Raw genomic sequence first — 17,550 nt, forward strand, 5'->3', positions numbered from 1 at the left:
CAGAAATATTATATTAGTTCTACCTTTAAAATAAGTCCAGAGTCTCACCACTTCTCCCCACTTAATTTCTGCCATCCAAGTCCAAGATACCATCACCCACAGTCTGGATATTGGCAATAAAGTCTGAAAAGTTCTCTCTTTCCACTCATGTCCACTATGCTATATTCTCAACATACAGCTAGGAGAACCCACTTAAAACATGAGGCACACAACATCACCTTTTGTTCAAAACCCTCTGGTGGTTCCCCATTTTATTCAGAGTAAAACGCCCCACAATGCCCTGTATTATCTGTGCCCCCATTTTCTATCTAACCTCATCCCTAAATATTCTCCTTTTCCATTCTAGTCTAGTCGTATTGACCTCCTTGCTGTCTCACAGCCATGCCAGACTAGCTCCTGCTGTGGGGGGTCTTTGCTCTGGTTGCTCTGTCTCTCCAGAACACTGTAATTCCACTGAATCTCTTTATCTTCTTCAAGTCCATGCTCAACTCTCACCTTTTTCATAAGGACAAGTTCGACAAGCCAATTTAAAAAATGCAACCTACCCTACTGTCTGGAGTTTCTTATCTTCTTACCCCGCTTTATTTTTTTAACCTGGTATTGTATTCTTTAATTTACCCTGTAACTTATTTATTATTTTTATTGTCCCTCATCTACCTCCCTAACACATGGAGATAGACATCTTTGTTGCTTTTATATACTTGATAAACTCCAACTGCTTCAAGTATTGCATGGCCCATAGTAGGTAAGCAGTATATATTGCTTACCTATCTGGAACAAAACAAAATGAGTGCCTTATAAACCACCAAGTAAATATATATGTATCAGTATTTGTGTATATCCATGAAATTAATGTTGGAGCCAGGTGCTGAAAGAAATCTTCTAATTCAAGAATATTATAATAGGAAAAAGTTCCCTAGTGGGCTTAACAATCTGCTACTTTTAGATTATTTTTATGTTTATTAGCTCATTTGATTTTCCAGAAAACAACCCAAGCTTCATAGTATGGGTGTGTCAGGAACAGCAAGATGCTTCTATAAGACAAGCAGTTACATGGGATAAAGAAAGACCGAACTACTTGCCCTCTGCTCCCAGAGTTTTTAGCAGGATATATATGTAGAAAACAAAGAAAAGAAAATGGATAAAATCTTTGTTTAGTTATTCACAACTTCAGTAAATAACAAGAGGCCTATTTTCTGAGTTCATACATTCCTAACATAGGTATTAACTTTTTTAAAACATGTATTAAAATAAATGTAATTAACACAAACTCTAGGGATCAAGTTAAAGTTCTGGGAATTAGAGACAGCTGAGGGAGATCTTGTTTTCCATTCACTGAACATCACAAAACATAAATAAGATCCAAAACTTATGATAAAGAAAAGGTCATAATCGAAATTCGGCCTCACTTAAGACTCTGCCCCTGTCTGCCTTGGGAGCGTCATGACAAAGCTCTTCCTCAGCTCACCGGGTTGCAGTGGAGGGAAGCTCATCTGGATAGAAGGCTCCAAAGTAATGGGGTTCTGGGTCCCATAAACTGCACCAGCTCCACCCAGGTTCCTGTCCACCAAACATACCTAAAACTATGAGTGGCAGAATTTGTAATTAGCTCTCTAGCAGCCTCTTGGGTTTACTTCCTTGTACATAATGGGGTGTTGTAGGTAGACTAGAGAGTTTTCCCTGGGAAGAAAGAATTGATTGCCAAACAAAATGACAAGGGTCCATGCCTAGTATGTGCAAGCAGAGGGCCAAAGATATTTGTGCATGCAATAGAAAAGAAGAAAAGTTTATATAAACATATGTCTATAAATGTATTCAGAATCATAATGCCAGACCCAGTGAATATTTTGGAGAATTCAGGGCTGCACTTATAATGATTGCTTAGACAAAAGGAATGAAGGACTGAGTTGGGTCTGAGATTTGGTTGGGAGAAACTAGCCTGTTCAATTCCCCTTTAGTCAGGGAGAACATGAGATAGAATGGATGGGAAGAAATGGGGAGGGGAGCATTCCTCCATTCACCTTTGCTCACACCTGGCTCCGCCCCACTCCAGACCCCGTCTTTTCAATGAGCCAGTTGTCACTGTCTTCCCAAACTGGCTTAGGGCTGATATCCCTGGGCCGTGGGCTCTTGAATGAAAACATGCTTTGGATAAATTAGCATTCCTGGTTTGAAGGGTCCAAACACTCCATGTTTCCTAAGTGGTAAAATCTGTGGCTCTGTGTTTCAGATCAGTTGTTTCCATGGAACAGTATTTGGATAATGATTCTGAGCACAATTCTGGTTCTGCTGCTGTTTTTTGTCATGGTGCCTTCTGTTGATCTACATTTCAGGTTGAAAGGTAAGTTTAAAGGGTGGAGGATACCAAAGGGGATGGGAGAGCTAAAGCTGTAAGCAATTTAGTTAACATCCATCACTATAGTTGTATATATATATATATATATATATATATATATATATATATATATATATATTATATATATTTGGTGAACAGAACTTCTAAGTTCTACTCTCTTACCAACTTTCAAATGTGTAATACAGTATTATTAATTATCATTGCTATGCTAATTGCTATGCTGTATATTATATTCCCATGATGTTTATTTTCTAACTGAGATGGAAGTTGGTATCTTTTGACTCATTTCACCCATATGGCCCATCCCCAAATGCTCCGTCTCTGGCAATGAACACTCTATTCTCTGTATCTATAAGCTTCTTTCTTTAAATTTTTGTGTTTTTTTTTAGATTCCACATGTAAGTGACATCATACAGTATTTGTCTTTTTCTTTCTGACTTTACTTAGCATAGTGCTTATGTTGACGCAAGTGGCAAGATCCTGTTTCAGTGTGTGTGTGTGTTTATCTCACATTTTCTTTATCCATTCATTCATTGGTGGGCATTCAGGTTGTTTCTATATCTTGGTTACTGTAAATAATCCTGCAATGAACATGGGGATGCATACAGTTTTAAGTTAGTATTTTTGTTTTCTTTAAATAAATCCAAAGTGCCACTTAACAACAGGGATACATTCTGAGCAATGCATCGTAGGCAATTTCATCACTGCACTTACACAAACTAGATGGTATAACCTACCACACACCTTGGCTATAAAGAATTGCTTATTGCTCTGTGGAGAAGAGAAAAATAATTTCCCCTTTACATTTCTGTGTTCTTATCTGAAACATCATCACTGTAATTAAAAAAACAGTTTAACAGGAGAAAAACAAACCAAAGTTAAATATCCTGTATTTTTCTTACATACATGGGTGAGACCCAGGAAAACCATGAAATGGCTGAATCCAGCACCATCTTCAGCTGAAGACTAAGAAGATACTATAACTGGGGGAGTCAATTATGTGGGATTACCAGAATAGCACAGCAAACAAGTGTAAAGTGGTTATGCATTTTAAGTCATTTTCTTTTGCATTGACAAAAGTTTGCAGAGGTAAGGCCATCCCCTCCTTCCTGGTAAAACTAGGAAGACACCCTTACAAAGGTACATGCATTTTACAAAGGCTGTCTTGTACTTGGTTTGCAGAGCTTCTCCCATGTCTGCTCGGTAATATTAACAAAACTAAAATAAGTCTTGTGCCACATAGATGTATTTTGGGGGTGACAAAGTCCGGTCCCCTACAGCTCCTAGGCTAGAAATCTGCACAGCATGTCACTCTACTGAGTACTGTTGGCAACCGTAACATGATGGCGTGTGTCCATGTGAAGCATTGCACCACCACATTGTGACGGCTAAGACATTATTACCAGGAGGTAAAAGTTTTTCAGCTCCATTATAATCTCATGGGGCCACAATCATACTTGTGGTCTGTTGTTGATATAAATGTCCATGGCACAGACGTTGAATTGCTGGACCATATGGCATTCCTAATTTTCATACTGAGGAAGCTCCATACTGTTTTCAATAGTGGCTGCACCAGTTTACATTCCCACCAACAGTACACAAGCCTTCCCCTTTCTCCACATTCTGGCCAACACGTTTTATTTCTTGTTTTAATAATAACCATTCTAACAGGTATGAGGTGATAACTCATTGTGGTTTTGATTGGCATCTCCCTGTTGATCAGTGATATTGAGCATATTTTCAGGTAACCTTTGACCATTTGTAGATCTTTGGAAAAAATGTTTATTCAGATTCTCTGTCTGTTTTTAAAATTGATTTTTTATATTGACTTGTATAAATTTCTTGTATACTTTTGGTAAAAAAAAAAAAAAACCCTTATCAGATACATGATTGTAACTGCTATAGATTCTCAGGCTCTGTATGGATATACCTGCCCCACACTTACACCCTTTGTGGCAGAATTCTTTAGCTTGTGTATCTTTTCTTGATTTTACAATACATAATGCTGGCTGCTCTCAGTCTCTTTCATTTCCCTCAGTGAGAAACAAAACAGTTCTCCTTGTCCCACACACCCTGGCCCGCTTTCTGCTTATGACCCTTATCGACCAGTGCTTGCTCTCACGGCTACCCAGCAGGAAGTGGGAGCCAGCCACAGAGCGAGGGAGGCATTGATTTGGCAGGTGGGGTGCTGGGTGTGCCAACAGGCCGATTTGGAAGATCCTTGGGTTAAATTTATTCCATAGCTCACAGGAAGGCTTCTTCATGGAATTCAGAATGCAGTCAGCAAGAACCACACCCCATTAATGCCCTCCTTAAATCTGATATGTACTTTCTGGATCTGTTCCCTCCTCCCACTCATGGAGCTTCCGGTTGAATACACCGGATACTCTGAGAGATGAATGAGTCTTTTGGAAGCCTCCTGCACAGCAGGGGAAGACAGGCATTTACTCACTGGCTCTCCCATCACCCAAGGGAGAAATCACAGCCATCTCATTTAGCCCAAAACTCTTCCTACTTGGGGAGGGGTCAAGCTGATCCTCTTAAGCACACTAATGCATCCACACTCTCCTCTCTCTCTCTTATTTTTTTTCTTCTTCCTCCTCTGAAGTGCAGGAACCTCTCCTTGAGAAATAAGAACTTGCACAGGATTCTCTTTTAGGTAGCAGATAATTGCTTAAGTCAATGTTTTCATGTGTTTTAGATCAGCAGAAGGGAGCCAGATGCAGTTCGCAGTCTTCTGTACATTCCAGAGTCTGCACCAGAGACTATCAGCCTGTTACCCGATGCACAGGTGGGCAAGACTCCTTCTAGGCTCCTTGGTATAGGGCCCAGTGTCCCGCAACTCCCACAGAAACACAGCTGTTTGTAGATGGGTGCCAAATTTTGTTGTTGATGGGGGGAATGAGGGACCTCTTATGCCACCGTAATGCTCATGACCTTTGTATGCCATAATTTAACCACTAAGTAAAACTGTGCTTATAATTCTCCAGCAAAAAAAGGGGGTGGCCACTACCTGTGGCAGTAAACCCCAACACCATAGAATATTTTCATGGAAAAACTAGGTAGCCACATGACAATATAATGACATGTGCTAAACAAGATTTTAAATAATATGTTATCTGATGACCCTTTGATTCATGAGATTCTCAGGCAGTAAGAGGTCTCCAAAGCTATCCTTCTGGGCTCTTTTAAAACTCGACAAAATAATGACCAGTGCAAACCCTTGTCTTATGCTCTCTAATGAGACACATTGATTGATGGGCTAGATGAAGGGAAAAAATAAGATGAGTCACCTTTCTCCAGGTCTATTTAGCCTTGGTCAGAAACCTGTCTCATTCTAGAAACAGCTCTGCTTGCTGCCCTGGTCACCACCAGCTTTCAACCTAACCCTGTAGAACCTTTAGGTCCTTTGGCTAGCTCCTTTAGACAACTCCTTAGTCCTATTCTTGGTTTTTCTTATTTCTATTCTAAATTAATCTAAAAGGATGGCATTATAATATAGCTCTTGCATGTTTGGTGCATTTTCTCCCAGTCCAAAGCATCTCCAAACCAATAACTAATGATCATTATATCTCTCTTTCTTCAGATTGCCTCTGCAAAAGGAGAAGCCCTTTGGTAATGGGCGCAGCAATAATACTGTCTTCGCTATGTATACTCATCTCACTTATTCTCTATTTGCATTACAAAAGCAGAGGTATGTGGGATCAAAAAGGTCAACACTTCCTGAAAATATTTCCTTTCCCAATGTTCAATCTCCGGTAAAACATTTAGCCAAAGAAGAATGATATTTGTTTAAATTACAGGACAAAAAAAATGGGACTCATGTCATAGGGTTTGGATTTCAGCCTCCTGGATATTTTGGGTTTCATGATATGAACTGCTAATGCTTCTGCCCCCTAGGAAAGGAAAATAATTGTTTAAGTTTTAATAGCTCCAGTCATCACTTCACCTAGTAAAATGTTCCAACTCTTTTCATACTTTTAGCTTAGAGGAGGTAATAATTCAGTATATCTTAACTTCTGGGGGTGTCACAGATTTCTGTTAGAGATGGAAGCAAAGCAAAGGACCTTCTTGTCTATATAATTCATATGTCCACACATATTTTGCTCAATTTCATAGTGTGCATGGACACCTGAAATTGATCCTTCTCCTCTTGGCTTTCTTTGAGAGTGAATTCTTTGATAATGGTAGTTATGTAAGTGTTGGAATAATTGAAACTAACACATTTGAAAAGTGCCCTCAGCTTTATCTTTGAGGTCCCCATGGAAATTACATATATAAGGTAATGAGCAGTCAGGTAAGGTAATTCTTTATTATAAGCTGGAGGTAAGGCTACAGTAAAAAAAAATTACAATATAGAAGTCAGAAAGTAGGACTGGGTTATTCAGAGGATTTTATTTACTAGTTTTCTCCTGTGAAATGAAGACACAAATGACCTTAAGTCAAACCTAACTGAAATTGCTTTTTATATCACTCAAAGAAAGTGCATACCTAAGTCTGACATATTAATTGTGTTAGCAGATTCAGTGCAATAGTCCTCAGTGTCAGAGGAAATAAGCAAGATGCTATAGCAATAGGTAACATATATTATATACGTGTTAGGTGCTCTATGGATTTTATCTAGATTAATATACCATTGACCCTTAAACAACATGGGTTAACTGTGTGGAGCTACTTATATGAAAATATTTTTCAATAAATAATATTAAAAAATTATTTGGAAATTTGAGACAATTTGCAAAACATGCAGATGAAACTTGTAGCCTGGAAATACTGACAAAAAATAAGAGTTACGTGTGTCATGAATGCATAAAATATGCATATGTATTTTCCTATGATTTCCTTAATAACATTTTCTTTTCTCTACCTTATTTTGTTGTAAGAATATAGTATATAATACATATAACATACAAAGTATATGCTAAGTTTTTATGTGATCAGTAAGTCTTCTGGTCAACAGGATAGGCTGTTAGTAATTAACTTTGGGTGAGTCAAAAGTTGCACTCAAATTTTTGACGGGTCATTGGATTCACATCTCTCACCCCCAAGTTGTACAAGAGTCAACTGTCCTTACTCTCCAGTGGCATAGATTTTATTGGTGATGAAACCTGGTGCACAAAGAAGTGAGACGGCTTATTTACACAGCCAGCTGATGGTGGAGCCAGGACCCCAGCTCTGGCACTTAGATCGCTTGGCCCCATGTGTCAACAATTGAACTGTTCCTCTATGAAAAGAAATTAAAAGGAAGTAAAAAGAAAGAGATTTAGTCATAGCTATTTTATGAAAAGTAATAGATCACTGCAGGGAAATGTAGCCTGGGCACTTAGTGATTCATAGGGCATCCAGGAGACAACCAAAAGCCCCAAGACAGGCTTTAGGTCATGGTCATTGTCATAACTGACTTCAAATCCATGAGATGATAACTTTATTTTTGTTTTTGCTACCCTGAGAACTTAAAATTTAGTTACCACCTCTACTTCACATCGCTGACAATGCCTGATAATAGGAAGATAACCCTGGCCCATCCACTACCCTCTTCTCTGCTTGTTACTGACTCTGCTTCTCTTTACTTAAAATAAACTTTCCCTTGGGGATATTGCTTCCTTTATAAACATCTCATTTAGCAACCTTCCTCCCTACCCAGGCAACATTCTATTTGCCCTGCCTTTTCTGGACTAATTTTTCTTCCTGGTGCTTATCAATTGAGAAATCACCTATTAATTCATTGAACAAACATGAATTGCCAGAAAGTTCCTCAATCACTGAGTACTATAATCCTGTAATATTCTTATTATAATCTATCTAGATGATGCAGATACAGAAGAACATAAAATTTGATTAACTTATATCAATTGATCTAACAAGCAATAAGATGGATTATTCCTGGGATTCAAACCATGCATCTCTTCTTCTCAATATTTTACAGTGAATCAGATTGCTTTCCTAAATGCAGGTAATTGTTTCTTCTAAAAAGAGATAGCCAGCATTGGTGTCCCCAGCAGACACATTCCACTGTGCCTGTTCTCTGTGGAGTTTATGCACAGAGAGACCTTCAAGAGATACACACCATTGATTTCCAAGAATCAGTGTCAGATGAGAGCCAGACTTCCTTGGTTATACTATTAACTGTGTGAACTTGGGGAAGTTATTTAGGCTCTGAACTACAGTTTCCTCATCTGTGAAATATTGATAAAATATACATACTTTATAATGTTATTTTAAGTTAAATTTGTCAATATATCAAAATCATTCAGCCTGGCTTTGCACATGGTACAAGCAATATTGTTGTTTGCTGTTATTATCATTATCATTATTATTAGCATCAGCCATGAATTCTTTCCTAAATCCCTTTCTGGTGACCTCATATGGTAGGAAGACTGGACTACATGTGCTTGCCATCCTCCTTCTCCCTTCCCTCCTGAGCTCATGCCATGTCTTTCTTCACTTGTGTTCCCTCCATGACTTTAACTTACCTTCTAAGCATAAAATAGCTCTAGTCATGGGAGGAGGAGAAGAAATGAAAAACTCAGCTTAGACAAAATATAACCAGAGACATTGAAATAAAGAACAAACAGACAGTGACCAGAGGGGAGGAGATAAGGATAATGGGGAAAAAGGGGAATGGTCACCAAGAAACATAAATAAAGAGCACACGGACAAAGCCAAAGGAGGAGTAGGATTGAGGGTGGGAGGTAGGGATGAGTGGAGTGCAGGGGAGTGGTGGGGAAAAATGGAGACAACTGTACTTGAATAATAATAATAATAAAAAGAAGCACAATCACAAAGTGAAAAAACTCAGCTTAGCTTAAACACGCACACACTCCTCTGAGTTAATATTCTAGCATTTTTGGACTATTTTATTTCCAAGTTTTTTCTTTGATTTGTTTTAAATTATTTTCTATGCCTTATGAGAAGAAGCTTGAAATTCTTGTAAATGTTAATGTTTGGAAAATAGATACATGTGACTGGGAGAGAGACTTGATGACTCTTCACTCTGATTCCTTTTGCACACCTATCCAGAGCAATTTTGTTTATTTAAAAATTTACTCTATTAACATTGTAAAAGGAATCTCTGACCTCATCAAGGGCAAATAATTTATCTCAAATTATGGGGGGAAAGTAGATATTAATTAGCTGAATGCTTTACCTCCTCATTTGTACAGTCTAAGACCGTGTGGAGTATTTTGGATCCTCTATCTCCATGATATGAGAGTTGAGGCCAGCAATCATACTGCCTTATAAGTCTTCTCTTCTCTAATAACACTATCATCAGTTATTTCAATTGCTGTTTCAGTGACACGAATTTGAGACACCCTGACCCCACTTCCCCATTCTCACCATCTTGGTTGTCTTTCTCTACAAGATAGAAATGTCAGACTTCTGGCCAAGGTGGAGGTGTAGGTAGACAAACTGTGCCTCCTCGAACAACCAAAATAAGGATAACAACAATTTAGAAACAAAATAACAACCAAAACTGAGAGAAAATTGAACTGTATGGAAGTCCAACAACCAAGGAATTAAAATAGACACGTTCACCCAGAGTGGTAGGTGGGGCGGAGTCGGGAGCACGAGCAGAGGGGGTTGCAGCACAGGAAGCGGTGACACCGGGCACGCAAGGCACTCTGAGCGTGCAAGACAGCACTGGGCAGACCCTGGGCCCCAGGTGGTAGCTAGCTGACCCCGGGTGTGGGGTGGCAACGGGCAGACCCCGCGAGGCACTGATTGAGGAGCGGGGCGTTGTGCACAAGGTGGCTGACTGATCGGCCAGCAGTCCCACATTCACACGCAGATAAATTGGGGAGTGAGACAGAAAGAAAGATGGAGCAATCCAGGGTCCTAGCACCAGGAAATAAAGCCTCAAAGCACCAATTGAAAATACCTGTGGGGGTTGAGGCACAGGGAGAGACTCCCAGCTTCCCAGGAGAGTTTGTTGGAGAGAGCCACAGGGTCCTAGGCACACACAAGCCCACCCACATGGGGATCAGCATCAGAAAGGCCCAGTTTGCTTGGGGGAACTGGTGGAAGGGACTGAGGCGCAACAGAGAGTGGAGCAAAGTGCCATTGTTTCCTCTCAGACCCCGCCTCACATACAGCATCAAAACCCAGCGACTTGGGTTGCCCCACCCCCGTGAACACCTAAAGCTCTGCTCCTCATGCTTAACAGGTGTGACAAGACCAAAACATTATGGCTCAAGCAGAAGAACAGCTCAAAGCCCCACAGCCAATACTTCTAAGCAACAAAGAGATAACTAACCTATCAGATGCACAGTTCAAAATACTGGTGATCAGGATGCTCACAGAACTGGTTGATTTTAGTCACAAATTAGATGAAAAAATGAAGGCTACACTAAGTGAAATGATACAAAATGCACAGGGAACCAATAGTGATGGGAAGGAAATTGGGGCTTGAATCAATGAAGTGAACCAGAAGAAAGAAAGAAACATTCAACCAAAACAGAATGAAGAAACAGGAATTCAGAAAAATGAGGAGAGGCTTAGGAACCTCCAGGACATCTTTAAATGTTCCAACATCTGAATTATAGGGGTACCAAAAGGGGAAGAGGAACAGCAACAAGTGGAAAACTTATTTGAAGAAATAATAAAGGAGAATTTCCCCAATCTGGCAAAGGAAATTGACTTCCAGGAATTCCAGGAAGATCAGAGAGTCCCAAAGAAGTTGGACCCAAGGAGGAACACACCAAGGCACATCATAATTACATTAGCCAAGATAAAAATGAAGGAGAGAATCCTAGAAGCAGCAAGAGATAAAAGACAGTTACCTACAAAGGAGTTCCCATCAGACTATCAGCTGATTTCTCAAAAGAGACCTTACAGGCAAGGAGGGGCTGGAAAGAAGTATTCCAAGTCATGAAAGACAAGGACCTACATCCAAGAGGTTTCATTTAGAATGGAAGGACAGATAAAGTGCTTCTCAGATAAGGTCAAGTTGAAGGAGTTCATCATCACCAAACCCTTATTATATGAAATGTTAAAGGGACTTATCTAAGAAAAAGAAGATAAAAACATGTATAGTAAAATGACAGCAAACTCACAATTAACAACCACACCTAAAATTAAAAACAAACTAAGCAAACAACTAGAACAGGAACAGAACCACAGAAATGGAGATCACATGGAGGGGTAACAACAGGGGAGTGGGAGGAGAAGGGGGGAGAAGGTACAGAGAATAAGTAGCATAGACGGTAGGTAGAAAATAGACAGGGGGAAGGCAAGAATAGTATGGGAAATGTAAAAGCTAAAGAACTTAAGACACATGGATGTGAACTAAAGAGAAGGATTGTGGGTGGGAGAGGGTATGCAGGGTGGAGGGGAATGAAGGGGGGGAAATGAGACAACTGTAATAGCATAATAAATAAAATATATTTTTTAAAAAGGACATGTCAGAGGAGGAAGAAATTTTACTGTACCCTTCTAGGCTCTTTCAGCTGGTCTAACAATTAAGTTAACATGAGACACATCAACAAAAGAAAATAACCAAATATAACGTATGTGCATACAAGAACCCCACACACGTGAGAAAGTCAGACACTTCACATACCTAAGAGGTTTAGAGACAGAATGGTAAAATGAGGTGTATGCGACACACTGAACTAAGGAATAAGTTCATATGCCTGGGGCTTCAGAGGGAAGAAGGGCAATTCATAGGACAATAAGAAGAGCAAATGGTAAGGAACTAGACATTTGCCCTGCCCTATAGACAGGTCCTAAATCATTATCTCTGGTAATAACTCTTACAATGGGCAAGGCCTCACTTATATTGCTTAAAGGAGAGGTAAAAATTTTTCTTGTGCTCACATGGTTTTGACTGCCTTCAGCTCAAAGTAATCCATATGCCAAAGCAGCACATGTTGGGGAGGTCTGTTTTGAACCTATTCAGTATGAATCAATGAACAATCTCTGTCAATGAGGCAAACTACAGTTGATATAGGAAAGTAGGTATAGCTGCCCAGTAATAAAACAGATATCCTAACCATTGGCAATAATGCTCCCATCACAAGATATATTAACCAATATTATGAGATGGGGATGTTTTCTACTTCAGAAACACCCAAAAAAGATTATTTAAAGGAGACTTCTGCTCCAGGTAAGAGGGTGACTTTTGAAAATTTTAAGATCTCCTCCATCTCAGAGATTCTGCTCGTTTTAGACTATTCTTGAAGGCCTACAATACCAAACTGAAACAACAAAGACACAATGAGTCTGTCTCTACTGCAAATACTGGTCAAACAGAAAGCAACTGCCATGCTGCTTGAGTGGAAGAATGTGTATCTGCCTCTACACAACCCTCTAACAGACTCAGCCCTAACATACTTGTCCCCATGATCATCTTCATAGCTCAGCCCACTTCTTCCCTATCCTCCTATCCGCCCAGAAAGAGGAATAAGAATTTGAAATGTAAATCTCTTATAAGTCTGTGACCCTCTTAATTCTTGCACCTCTTTCAGTTCCTGTTTCAGATCCACATTTCCAATTGGATGCCATCTTGTTGGAGGACTTGACTATGGTCCTGTGTGTTCTGACGGTCTTCATCACCATGTTCATTTCCTTTATTTACTTTAGATTCAGAGGTAAGTGGAAGGGGAAGGGTGGTAACTCAGAAGGTATCATCTGATCTCCAGGTGTTCCAAGAGGTGACCTTCCTGGCCTTGTGGCTTAATAGCAAGAAAAAAGAAAAAAAACCTATGCCATATATAAGCGTTTCCTGATTGGAGACTTCTTGAGGCTCTTGGGGTTTCCACAAGTGCCAGTGTTAGTGCCTCAGATTCCAGTGGCAGTCTCAGTTCACTGAGACAACTCTTCAGTTCACTCAAGTGTACTTGGAAGGCCCAGGTTTTTTATCCACAAGCATTCACTAAAGCTTTCTGTATTATGAGCTCTTTGCAAGGCTTGTTTTCTTCTATTTTGATCTCAGAGGCAGAATTGAAAACTTAATATTATAGTTTCTCTCAGAAACTCTGTGTCCACAGAAGCAAGACAAGAAACACTTCCAAACCTATATTCACAGGAGGGCACATAACTGAAATACCCCTTTATTGTACTAATATAGTCTCCTTATGAAAATGGAAAGAAATGCAGACTTATTCATCCAGGAAGAAAAAAAAGTGGAATTCTTGATACCTGTGCTCCCCTAGTACTCTACCTTCCTAAAAAGTTACATTCAAAAAGGTACACAAAGTAATGCAAATATATACTCTTCATTACTAGCAGATTTCCCCCTCCCATATACAATGCAAAACTATGGCAAGTTATTATGTACAATATAGAGTGTTGATAGTAAAAAAAAAAAAAAATAGCTAACTGCAAGATTCCAAATGAGGCTTGAAAACCACAGTATTATATTATGTTGTCTAAGTACCTGGTGCTAAGCAACTGCACCACCAGAGAACTTCCTCTATAGGCCTTCCTGATTCTTGTTTAAGTTAAGGTCTGTGTCATAAATTTCGACATGAGAAATTATATTTACTTAAGAAAAAAAAGGCCCTAACCTAGAACCACCAAGAATGGGTACTTTTTAAAAAAAATCTTTGCATCCATTGACTCTTGGTTTTCTTTATACTACCCATGGAAAGATTCTACATGTTAAGGTGGTCAGTCGGAACAAGCCAAACCTATTGTTCATAGCCTAGCCCTTCCCAACTGTTGCAATAAAAGCCAAAAAGGAAGGTAGCGCTGGCTCCTCACAGTTCCATTTGCCCCATAGAATAGCACTGTGCCCAGGTCAGGTGACATGCAAACTGGTGGAAACACTGTCTCATTACAAAGGAGCACTGAAATAAAAGGCTTTGCATTTTTATGGCCTGAGGGATGGGTGGGACTAGTGAGAGAAAAAAGTTGCAGAGAAGGACTAGGAGTAGAAAAGTAGTGAGTCAGAGTGAAGAAGGGTATTTTACTCAAGATAACTGCCATCTCCCCCCAACCCCCGCCAAAAAAGGGTCTCAGCGGAGGTGACCAGAAAGCATCTCAGTTGAGGCCCCCAACAAGAATGTCTCCAAAAGGAGGTTCTGGGCTATGGTTGTAGGTATGCAATCATTATGGCTGCATAGGGGTGGGGGACTCTGTCCTTGACAGCAACTCCCTCCAGAAACTTGCAGAGCACCAATCAGCTATGCACCAAGCCTGATTCAGAGACGAGCACTTTCCCACATGGGTTCTAGGCAAAGCTGTAGCAATTTCCCCTAGTCAGACATGGAGTTGCACATAGGATTTTACCCTGGAGTCACAGTCCTCATTAGCTCTGCAGTGTTGAGATTCTGTCTTCCAGTTGAAATTAAACCAATGCAAGGGATGAGTGTGTGCTTCCTATAATACAGATTGATGCTTCTCATTTCTACTTTCTGACACCAAGAACAACCACCCAGTCATTATCCCTATGTCCATAGGCAAAGATTACTGATGGGGGAAGTAGTAAGAAGCCTGTGGCCAATTTATCTGATTCAAGTCACATTTATCTGTTGACTTAGTGGGATTAAAAGCATGGTTAGAGTCAAGAAGAAGTTTTCACTGTCTCTCACAATAGAGGTGACTAGAGTTGCCCAAAACAGGCCCAGTTTTGAGGTTCACAGGGCCATTTCTTTCCGTCTTTCTTTTAAGATTTTATTTATTTAGACAGAGGGGAAGGGAAGGAGAGAAACATCAATATGTGGTTGCCTCTTGCACACCCCCTACTGGGGACCTGGCCTGCAACCCAGGCATGTGCCCTAGACCTGGAATCAAACCAGTGACTCTTTGATTCACAGGCTGGCGCTCAATCCACTGAGTCACAACAGCCAGGGCTGCAAAGCCCTTTCTTGATGCTGCTCTTCAGATCCCGTTGAGACCAATAAAAAATGTGCTTTAGCTACTCAATGATTTTACCAAATATCTTTTTTATTTCCCCCAGAATTTGATAGAAAAAAATTCAAGACAGTACATTAATTGATTTAAACTAAAGATCATACAGTGCAGTGAACTGGAAAGACCCAATTTATTCTATTTACTATCATATGTTCACATTGCTGATTTTATAGATTTTTATAGCACAACCTCATGACAACATAGCCAAACAGAAGCTCAAACTTGAAATAGAAATGCTCCAAATTGGTGGCAAGATTTTTTAATTAAAAAATAATCAACCACCTCTCACAATGAAGTCAATTTTATTCCACAAAAACACAAAATTTCCCCAAATATATTTTTCAAATTTTTAATGTTTAATTCTACCAAGTTGGTGTTGGGGTTTTATTATTATTTCCATTGCTTTTCTAGTAGCTGTTTTCTTTGTTCATTTATTGAATGAGTGCAGTATTTTTCATATGTTGAAAGTCGATTATTCCAATTCCATGTCTCTTATGTTTCACAAGTTTCCAAGTTCCAAGAGGTTAAGAGGATGCATAAGAGTATTTAGAAAAATGTAAAAAGCAAATCCACAGACCCACTGCAATTCCAAAGCGTCTTGTGACATATACATCAGTTTTATTGTGCACAAGCCTTTTCCAAGCAAATACTGATTTATTGTTATATGATTTATGAGAGAAAGGGAAAGATAGATATAGATATAGATACAGATATAGATACAGATACAGAAAGAGAGAGAGGGAATTCTTCTTTTTCATTTTTTTATTTAATTATTGTTCAAGTACAGTTTTATGTCCCTCACTCCCATCCCAGCCCACCCCTCCCCGTGCTCCCCACCTCCCTCCCATTTCGGTCCCCCACCTTAGTTATTGTCCATGTGTCCTTTATACTTGTTCATGTGAGTCCTTCCCTTTTTCCCCTGTGATTCTCTCCCCTCTCCCCTCTGGTCCCTGTCAACCTGTTCCATATTTCAGTGTCTTTGGTCATATTTTGCTTGCTTGTTTGTTTTGTTGTTTAGGTTCCTGTTAAAGGTGAGACTATATGGTATGTCTTTCACCGCCGGGCTTATTTCACTCAGCATAATGCTTTCCAGTTCCATCCATGCTGTTGCAAAGTGTAGTAGCTCCTTCTTTCTTTCTGCTGCATAGAATTCCATTGTGTAAATGTACCATAGTTTTTTGGTTTATTCATTTACTGATGGGCATCTAGGTTGCTTCCAACTCTGGGCTATTGTAAATTGTACTGCTATGAACATTGGTGTGCATAGGTTCTTTTGGATTAGTGTTTTAGGGTTCTTAGGATATAATCCCAGCAGTGGAATTGCTGGGTCAAAAGGCATGTTCATTTTTAGTTTTCTGAGAAAATTCCATACTGTTTTCCATAGTGGTTGTACCAGTCTGCAATCCCACCAACAGTGAACTAGAGTCCCCTTTTCCCCACAACCTCTCCAACATTTGTTGTTTGTTGCTTTGTTTATCATGGCCATTCTGACTGGTGTAAAGTGATATCTCATTGTGGTTTTAATTTGCATTGAGAGGGAGAATTCTTGATTAAAGTTTCACCAAGGTATCATTTACTTCAGTTGTGTATTACTTCAATAAGAAATTATATCAGACTCTTTTCTAGAATGCCTTTATTCCTTGCAGGCTTCCACCCTGCAAAAACGTCTCTCTTATTGATTTTAGCTAGAGAATTCAAATTCATGACTTCTAAATAACACTTACTTCTCATGGATTTTCCAAAGATGTCTTCAGTATCTCAAAGATTAATATGTTCCTAAACACATTTTCATTTGAACTACTTGTCTTTTTTAAGATGTGGATTTACAATGCCTTACAATTTCATTTACAATGTAAATTTTATTTCCTTAACAGGTTTCCTACAAAGTTAAGGGATTAAAAAAGCATCAAACAACTTATCTGGAACTATGGGAAAAGAAGATGGTGGAATAATATGCTAAAAACTCAGAAGCAAATAACTGTGGCCCTACAATATTATGTATAACCAAGTAATTCTAGATGGAGGGCAAATAAAATACATTTCTATATTCAAATTTGCATTTAATTTGTAGTTTTTGTACAAAGTATGTTAATGCAGAAAAAAGAATGAAAGAAAAAGGAGAGTAAAAAGAAAGAGAAAAAGAAAGAAAGAAAGAAAGAAAGAAAGACCATGAAAATTTAATCAGAAGATATCAAACTAGGGGAATAACTGGAATAAAACAATTAATCTATGTGGAAAAATGGAAGTAACTCTCTGAAGGTAGAAGTAAATCTACTTCAGTAATTTAATGTCATATCAAACATTAATTAAACAATTAAAAGAAAACTACTCTCCAGACT

At 39.2% G+C, this 17,550-nt stretch overlaps 1 protein-coding gene across 1 annotated transcript in view; it reads left to right on the forward strand.

Annotated features, from left to right (window-relative positions):
- The window catches only part of LOC118985050 (putative selection and upkeep of intraepithelial T-cells protein 1 homolog), a 30,599-nt gene extending 13,391 nt beyond the window's left edge, over positions 1–17,208 (forward strand). The window contains exons 5-9 of the mRNA XM_037043355.1: positions 2,231–2,341; positions 5,058–5,147; positions 5,943–6,050; positions 12,823–12,945; positions 17,086–17,208. Coding sequence (XP_036899250.1) covers positions 2,231–2,341; positions 5,058–5,147; positions 5,943–6,050; positions 12,823–12,945; positions 17,086–17,102 — 449 coding nt within the window. The 3' untranslated portion in view covers positions 17,103–17,208. The remainder of the gene's footprint in view (positions 1–2,230; positions 2,342–5,057; positions 5,148–5,942; positions 6,051–12,822; positions 12,946–17,085) is intronic.
- The last annotated feature ends 342 nt before the right edge of the window (positions 17,209–17,550 follow it).

This window comes from Sturnira hondurensis, unplaced genomic scaffold, assembly GCF_014824575.4.
Source record: "Sturnira hondurensis isolate 20B ecotype Veracruz unplaced genomic scaffold, ASM1482457v3 Scaffold0004068, whole genome shotgun sequence".
NCBI classification, from domain to species: Eukaryota; Metazoa; Chordata; class Mammalia; order Chiroptera; family Phyllostomidae; genus Sturnira; species Sturnira hondurensis.